At 33.1% G+C, this 9,068-nt stretch overlaps 1 protein-coding gene across 1 annotated transcript in view; it reads right to left on the minus strand.

The window, feature by feature from the left end:
- Positions 1-745: 745 nt before the first annotated feature.
- Positions 746-9,068, minus strand: part of TMEM161B (transmembrane protein 161B) — a 76,003-nt gene continuing 67,680 nt past the window's right edge. The window contains exons 9-12 of the mRNA XM_012644757.1: positions 6,691-6,814; positions 3,511-3,685; positions 2,320-2,416; positions 746-1,126 (exon numbers count right to left, since the gene is read on the minus strand). Of these exons, the coding sequence (XP_012500211.1) occupies positions 849-1,126; positions 2,320-2,416; positions 3,511-3,685; positions 6,691-6,814 (674 nt within the window). The 3' untranslated portion in view covers positions 746-848. The remainder of the gene's footprint in view (positions 1,127-2,319; positions 2,417-3,510; positions 3,686-6,690; positions 6,815-9,068) is intronic.

Here is a 9,068-nt window from a genome sequence, read left to right on the forward strand (position 1 = left end):
ATAATATATATACAATACATACAGGTAGTCAGCAGGATTACAAAGTAATTTTTTAAAAGTCTGATCAATATTGATAAATATTTTTAGACTATTAAAAGGAACTATTCAGGATCATAGAATAAAATAAAATATGGCAGGCCAAACCTAAAGCAAGATTGCAAATGTTATATGGCCTATCATTTAAAAAGAACTCTCAAGTTGGGTAGTATGCATTTTAAAACAACATCTTGCTACTCTCAAGCAGCAGTACTTGTAGATATTCAGCATGTACATCTCCATTAAATTTAAAATAACTATGCAGCTTTCTTTACTGTAATATACAGTAGCAATCTCTTTCTTTCTGTTGGATTTTACTGTTGTTGTTGTTTGAACAGTAACTGATATATTACCAACAGAAGTGACTTTAGCTCTTTTCCCTCCCCTAAAGCATGGCTCAGGTTGAAGACTGTTCTATAGGTAACCACTATGACTATTAAGAGTACCTTAATACCATTAAGCACAATCAATCAATAACTGGAGTCATATGAGATGTTTCAAAGACGACTGCTGGAGGTTTCTGTAAACCAAGGTAATCGTAAGCATTACCCTTGTAGATAGCCCTCTCACATCAGTAAATACAAAGAGATAAAATTCCAATGCCACAGTGTAACAGTGAACAATCTATTCTGTGATTTCAAATATTATAACATTAATTCACCCTGAGAATACAGAGGAAACATTTAAAATAAGATATTTTGATATGTTCTTTTTTCTTTGTATTTGCTTTCTTCTGGTTTTCATCAGCCCTTCAAGGGCACAAATATTTGAATTTAAAGTAAGACTTGTATATCCTTTTTGTTAACTGAGATTCACGCCACAGTCAGATACTGATGATAGAAAAGCCCAAAAAGGCTTGTAGAAAAGAGGCAAGCTGCAATCCACCAGGTCAGAAAAGACAGAAGTCCTCGAAAAAGGAGAGGAGTAAAAATATTTTTTAAGCTGCTCAGTGCCACTGTTATTTGTGTAACAGTTACCTTCATCTTCCCATCAGCAGATGGTAATTCAGAGGAAACAGAATTGGAGAGTAGGCTATTGTCCACTGGCAAGCTAGACAGAGATTCTGGATAAATCCCCCAGGAATGATTACCTAGAAAATTCAAGACACAAATAAAACTTGAAAAGTAACTAATTCCAAAGCTTTATATTAAAAAAACAATTCTTTAGCCTATATTTGAAATTAACAAGAAGTTTAGTGACACAGTATATTTTATGTTCAAAAAAGGGTAAAATAATAATCTTATTCTATTCTATATTCCTAAAAAATTAACTTGACAAGACTATCTGGCTTCATCAGTAAAGGTACACATAAAAGCAAGAAGTCTGATATACTTTTAATTAACTGCACTAAAATCTGGTCAAATAATAAAAACAATTTTTTCCTTGTACAAGACATGAATCAATTACCTCTACTGGAATAACAGGGAACGATTCAGTAGCTTCTGAGAAATCTTTTCTACCTCTAGAATATCAGAATAAATTTCTTTCTCAGAAACTATCTATGATTTCAATGTGAGAAACTATTAATAACTTCCAGAAATTTTTTCATCATATACTTTCCTACATTGGATGGGATATGAGTCACATAATTTACAATTGAGCTATCTACCCCTTTACGTTCCTTAGATTCCTAAAGGGCATTTACATCTATCATTATCTCTATGGTATCTAGTAAGCACACCTAAATAATACTTTTAGCTCCTTTGGGCTTCTTAAAACCCCACACGGCAGACTGCCTGATCTAAGCCAGGGGAAATGATCAATGCAATAATAGATAGTTCTTCAGTAACAGCACACAGGACTTGATAGCTTAGTGAAGAGAATTGTAGGAGAACTTCATTCTTTCACAGAGAAATCTTTACCCTCACAACGTAAGTTATCTAAAATAGAATTCACCAGATGATTCTGTAATTTATGTAAATTTATAAGCAAAATTGTAATAATTTAAATATTAGGCACTAACAAAACCTTAAATCATCCTCTTAGAACACAAAAGTAACTAGGATCAACAGTGTTCACTCAAGTTTACTTGATAAATTTAGAAATTAACCTTTAGTAAACAATTCTTATAAATAAAGCATAGTTATAAAACCACATGGGCCTCACTTTTTAAAATCAAGATTATCAATCAACTTTTGCAGCTAAAACTTTGCCATGCTTCTTCTTAAAACTTTTAAAGAGAGAAACAATTTTAAGAGGCATACTCCTTTGTAGGTAGCAAAAAGTATTATTAATTATAGGAAGAAAGTAAAAGATGTTTCCCAGTTGTCAGGGCATGCCTACCTAATGTTTTCAAAAGCAGAGTTGTGTGAAGCAGCATTACCAGAGGTGCCACATACTGCAGTGCAATGACACAAAGGTAATAAAAGACTCGAGCCACCTGCAACCAACAATATTCTTAAGTATCTAATACAGCTGACATGTTATGAGTGAATTAAACTTTCATGTAATTGTCAAACGGGAATGCTTAGGAGATAAGCAATCCTTTCATGAGAAGGAAGACAGATGTTAGTAAGTTTGCACTTCATTATAAATGTCCCCTTTCTGAAAACTGACTTCAGAAAGGCCTTGTTTGAAAAATAAGTTATTAAAATGTGAGAATATTAAAATAGATTCCATAAAATTAGTTCTTTATACACAGAAATTAATATATATGTATACATTAGTTCTGTATACATAGAAATTAATCATTAAAATTCAAATGGTATACATTCACTTACATCTCAACAACAAAATGCTTAAATCTGTAAGATCTACCTAAAACATCAAACTAAACAATAGGAGACAGCATCATATAGGAGCATAAACTCTTCATAAATAAATATTAAATCCCCATTCTACATGAACACATTTGATTGAAGTCAAATATGGAGAATATAAAAATATATGAAAGGTGAAGCAAAAAAAGTGTTTAAATCTTCATAAATGCCCCTGACCATGGAAGTGAATCAGAAACAGGTAACTCAACACCAAATCTTTAAAAAAGACATGATCAGGTTATAGTTCTACTATGAGAGTGGATGGATTCCTATTCCTTTCCTTCTCTGGAATCCTCATAAAGTTAAATACTTATATTTCACGTTCAAGTACATGGAATTAAAGGAAGTACATTTAGCCACTAGTATTTCCTATCCTTTAAGTCATAAAGTCTGAACAATATATTATATGCCTTTCGAATCAATTAGAACAGTGCCTTTTAGCAATGGTAGGCGTACCACAGCTTTGTACGGCCCAACTGTATCCCACTTAAAGCACTTAAGGCAGAAGAGGAATTGAGACCCTTTTTTCATTTAGCACCAAAATCAGATCAAGGTCTCTTTGATATGTCAGCTTTAGATTATTCCGTTTATTTACAATAAGAATACCATGTGTTAAAACATTAATTATTGTCTATTAAGGGAAACCAAATTCTTTTTCTTTTTTTAACAACACAGATTTTGCTATTTTTCATTTTGACTATGGTATAAATCTTACCATTTTCTGTAGCTCAACTGTACTTATTCGCCCTGCTTCTTTTTTCATCTGATCCACACATTTCTGGGCTAAGTTTAAATAAGCTTGCAGGTGACTACGCATCATGGCCAACCGTAAAGCACACAGCAGGATTATTAGCCAGAGTCGCAGAGTATCAAATGTAGCTTCTGTCATTCTACAGATCAAAAAGTTGATACAGTGCTCTCAAAGACCACAATATTCTAGCATGATAGTTATATGTTAATGTTCACCATATAAGATATAAGAAATTTACTCTTAGCCACAGTTGGAGACATAAAAGAACCCCACCCTGCCATAGACTTATTTATACAATACTTCCACTTATATAATAGAACTAGATAGATAAACATATCGTAAACGTATAAGAAGCAACATATCTAGAAGAAAAATGTAGAGAAATACTTGGGATCCTTTTCTCTATCCACCCTCCTCTATGGAAGAAAAATTGGCTGTGACATGAAAATAGAAGTTGGGTGCTCTTAAACTAGAGACTAGGGGAAAGAAAGAAGAAAACCACAGGGATTGCCTGTGAAACTAATCAAGTTAATGACCTATCATTGGCTATAGTTTTGTCTGACTATATACATATTTGGATGAGCTCTTCACTCTGCTGAGTTTCTAACTGGGACCATGGGAAAATTATTAATAAAAATTCTGATACATTATGAAGAAATCTGATGCATCAGATTCCTCTACAATTCACTTAACCTGCTATGTGCTGAAGCTGGCTCAGTACTAGCAATTCCTCAAGGCTAAGGTGAGGATTCCATGTGAAAAGATGTATCCTTAGGACATCTTTTCAGAAAGTAGATCACTAGTGAGGGCTCCCTAAAGGGTTTAGAAAGAAGAGAAAATTAACTTCTGAAAGTTTTTTGGGGTTTAATGTTCACAAAAGACCATGGTTTCTCCTCTGATAAAAAGACTACATTGTGAGTAATTTGAAAGTAATGACTAGACCACCTCTGGCATTTAGTCTAATCTCTAGCACATATCAGGCACTTAATACGACTCTTGAAATGCAGACTGCTCTGTCAGATAGGGCCTGGAACTTAGCAGGGACACGGTCTCCCTGAAATTCTTAAGAACATGAGGGTGGAATACATGAATATAAAGAATACATGGGAAAAGATTTTTTTAAAAAAACCTCATAATACTTCTCCCTCAAACAGGTTCCATTATCACCCCAACCTCTGTCCAGTAGCAAGTACCTAGGAAAAGAAACTAAACTAAAAATTGGGGAAATAATGTTGAAGAATAATACAAGAAAAAGAAAGGGGAGAGAAGACATGAAAGTGTACAATTTTGTTTCATCTGTTTATGCAACAGGTCAAAAGTGTGGATGGGTCAAAGACGGAAGAAAATTACAGGAAGAGGACCTCAAGTCTTCATATATGAACAATATTTTTCCTGTAATTTAATGTATTTTTGTGTATATTTGTGTATATTAAATTATACACAAAGAGGAAAGTTCCTTATCCCCATTTCTATTAATTATTCACTACTAATAAATCCATGCAAAGTTTAGTCAGGCTGAAAGTGGGAAGTATATAACCACCAAATGTTTTCTGTATACCAAATATGGCTGAATAACCTTAGACAAATTATTTAAACTCTGAGTCTGTTATTTCATCTCTAAAACGGGATGAGAAGAGCAACCACAATAGACAATTACAAAAATAATTTATAAAATATGTAAAGTATCAATACTTAGCATAATAACTGGTATGTCATAAATACTACTTTCCTTGTTTTCTCAATTTAAGGTCAATATAAAATCAGAGAACATAATTACGGAATATGAAATCCAATTTCTATGACCAAATTTCAAGGAAGGATTAGGAATGCTTTTAGCATCAAAGACATGAATTAGAAGTTTCTCTGAGATTTTGTCTAGAAACCTGTGATCCTTAGAATGACATTTAATTACTTAGGGTATCTGTCAAGTTAAAATTACCATTAAGGTTTAGTCATGTGGGGAAAAAATATTGCTTCTTCAATGAATATTTCCCTAGTTCAATAGAATTAATTGTAAACAAACAAACAAACAAACAAAAAACTGTCATGGTCATCACTGATTATATACTCCAAAACAAACGAATTGGTAACCCAGATCTAAAAGAAGTACATAAATGTGCACTGTGGAATCAATGATGAGTCAAATTTTTCTACTTTAATTTTAATGATGAAAAGCAATGAAAGGAATATTTATTAAGAACTTACTTCCAGCTGGTTGTATTACATGTGTTCTTTCATTTAATTCCAATGATAACCTTGTGAGGTAGATACTATTATCTTCATTTTCCAGATGGGGAAACAGAGACTCAGAGAAGTTAAATATCTATCCTAACTGACAGTTTTAGTGAGTGGCAGAGCTGGAGTTTGAACCACCTCTGTCTGAATCTTTCTAATACTCTAACACAGTTCCACAAGGCTAACGAGTTAACATGTCAAGTATAGTTATTAATGCCTTGTAATAAATTGTTTCTATGTTTCCTTACCATCTTCTTCTGTTAAAATACAGTTACCTAACTGGAGAAATCTGAACTAGTACTAGATTATAATGTTAAGGCATTATTTTTAATTTTCTTACATGTGATAATATTGTTATGTAGAAAAATATAATTTTTGGAGATGCAAATTAAAGTACTTGGAGGTAAAATTATTATGTCTCTAATTTAATTGAAAAATACTTCATCAAAAAACAAAACCCAAAAATTAATGAAGTAAATATGGAAAATGTTAACAACTGTTAAATACAGGGGATGAGTATATGAGTTTCCTTTTATATTATCTTTTTTTCCTCCATAATTTTCACAATTAAAAAAAATAAACTGCAGAAGGTATCTAAACAATAGGCACAGTGACAACAGAAAAACATCAGATGACAACAATTGGACTTTAAGAAGAGAAAAAACTCACAAGTATGCAAGACAATATTAGTGCAAGGTAATAATCATTAACATTCATTAACAAAGATCACAACGAGGTTAAATGATGGCCTGTAGCTTTCATTTTATATCACATCTTTTAGCATTTCTATTGATGTTTGAAAAATACAGTGTCCTAATTTATCATTTAAGAACTTTACAAATAACATTTAGGAAAGCAGTTGTGATTATATAATGAAACAAAAATTAGCCCTCAAATATCCATACTTACAAAGGGACATTTTCTTTACCCAGTGGTGGGTTCATAATGTAGTCTTTGGTGATTGGTTTTACCCAGAGCAAAACCATAAACAAAGGTGCCAAGAAGTTGATATGAAGTAATGTTCTGAAAGTATGTAAGAAATAAACATAAAAATCCAGAAACAACATGTGCTAATAAACTACAGAAACTTGAGTCTTACTAAAATGAAGGCAGGAACTATTTGCAGTATTTTACATTATAGTACTACTGTCACCATTATTCTATAGTTATCATTATCATTTAACACTGATTTGAGCCCATGAAAAACTATATCATTATCTTAATTTTTTAGATGAGAACATTTAGATCCAGGAAAGTTAAAGACCTGCTCATGACAATGTAACAGGTTAGGGGCAGATCTAGGAGTAAAATCCAGATGTGTTCACTTTTATTCTAGTATTCTTTAATAATCCTATACTATACCCCCGATTCAATAAACAGGTATTTTAATGATTCTCTAACTTTAGAGAGTCGATGAATCTAATGAATTTTCAGAATGGTAGAGTCAACTGAAACAAAGTGCCTGCTCATTATCTACAAGCAAATGACAGTGATTAGCCAGTTCCATAACACTATAAGGCACATGGCAGAAGGAACCTAATGCAACAACTTGTAAACTGAGGGATCTTTCAATATGTAATGATCATTATCATGTTGAAATTACACTGTTAAACTCATAAGTGATTCCACATTCTTATTTCTTTTTCAACTACTATGAACATACCTGAAATTAATTTACTCATCCTATACATATCAAGAAAATTTACATTACTCTTGACAAGGCAATATACCCTAACACAGCACAGGGTTTCAGTCCTGAGCCATAACTTCATTGTTAATTGTTCAAGTTTGTAATCTACAGACACAAATGGCTGGTAAAAATTTTTCTTATTTTAGAAAAAAGGCAAATTCTTCAGACTATTTTATTACCATGTACTGCTTTCATTACCAACCACGCTTAACAGCTAAACTGGAGGATTAAAAATACACATACAAACATACACATTTTTAAAATACCACTACATAGGCAAGAGACAGTGATGTGTGAGGAAACAGGGCTGAGTCAGGAAGCCATAAACACCTGACGGGGAAAGGTAGAACTCTGGTTCTAACCTCTAATATTAAAACAGGTCCTAGTGCCTGGCCACAGGGGGTGAACAGAATGCTGCTCTTTGTGCCAGTCATGTTATTCTCATAACAGAAATAGCTTGCCATACCCTTGTATCAAGGCAGAGTGTTACAACACAATGAGGGGCTACAATAAACTGAAAATAAAATAAAATCCCAAATCTCCAAGGGAAAAAAATCTTAAAAAGAAGCCACATTTTACTGAAAAGGACACTAAAAGGACCCCCCCACCAACCACCACTAAATGCTTTAAATGTTTTTATAAAGTGATTCTTTCATCCCACAGCCTGGGTAAACCATCAGATGTGGGGGAAGAAAGAAGCAGTATTAGGTATGCAGTGTTGCTAGGGAACACTCTAGTATCAAGGAGCAGCCCACAGCGGTTTCAGTAGCTTGTGAAGGGCTCCCCTCCACCCACCCTTTTCAGCTTATTTAAATCATAACACTGGGGTTAGTGGACTGAAGTGTGTGTGTAGAGAGGAGGGGGAGAACCAGGTTTTGTTTTAAAAGAAGCTATTAGAGAGACGGGTGGTGGGAGAAAGGCAGGATGTAGCCAAAAACATGCTGAGTAAAAGGAGGGGAGAAAAAGAGGGAAGGAGTATGTAGTGGGAGGTGAGAATAAGTAAACACACATACAAAGCATATGTAGAAAAATGGAGGTGAGGTGAAGAAAAAATAAGGCTGTCAAAATTAAATTAAAGGAAAATGACACAGGTAAAAGAGAATGTGAAAAAATTGGCATCATTAAAAATAGGGTTTTAAAGAGCAGAAATGTTAGAAAATACAATCACCAGAGAACTTAATGACTATAAATACGCATATCAAAACGGAATAGTCTCAAGTTGGGCTTCCACTGCAAAACAAAACGATGAGACAGGAACTTTGATCTGAATATGAGTTGAAGTAGATATAAGCCTGCCTTTCTGTCAAGATATCTACATCAACAAAAAATCTGTGACAATGACAAGCACAAAGAATATAGTAAATGGGCTTTGAACTATACGGAGAGATTCAATATGATTTTCTCCATTTCAGAACTAAAACAGAATCAAGGAGTTCAAAGTAATCTACAATATGTAACTTTGTACCATATTAGCAATCCCACAATAAAATAATGTATAATTTTAACAAGAGTCTAATAAGTAGATCAATAACTTAAGGAAAACAAACATCTCATACATATAACTTTTAGTTATAAAATGTTTTGAAATATTTAAAAT

The sequence above is a fragment of the Propithecus coquereli genome, unplaced genomic scaffold (genome assembly GCF_000956105.1).
Source record: "Propithecus coquereli isolate 6110/MARCELLA unplaced genomic scaffold, Pcoq_1.0 Scaffold22, whole genome shotgun sequence".
NCBI lineage: Eukaryota > Metazoa > Chordata > Mammalia > Primates > Indriidae > Propithecus > Propithecus coquereli.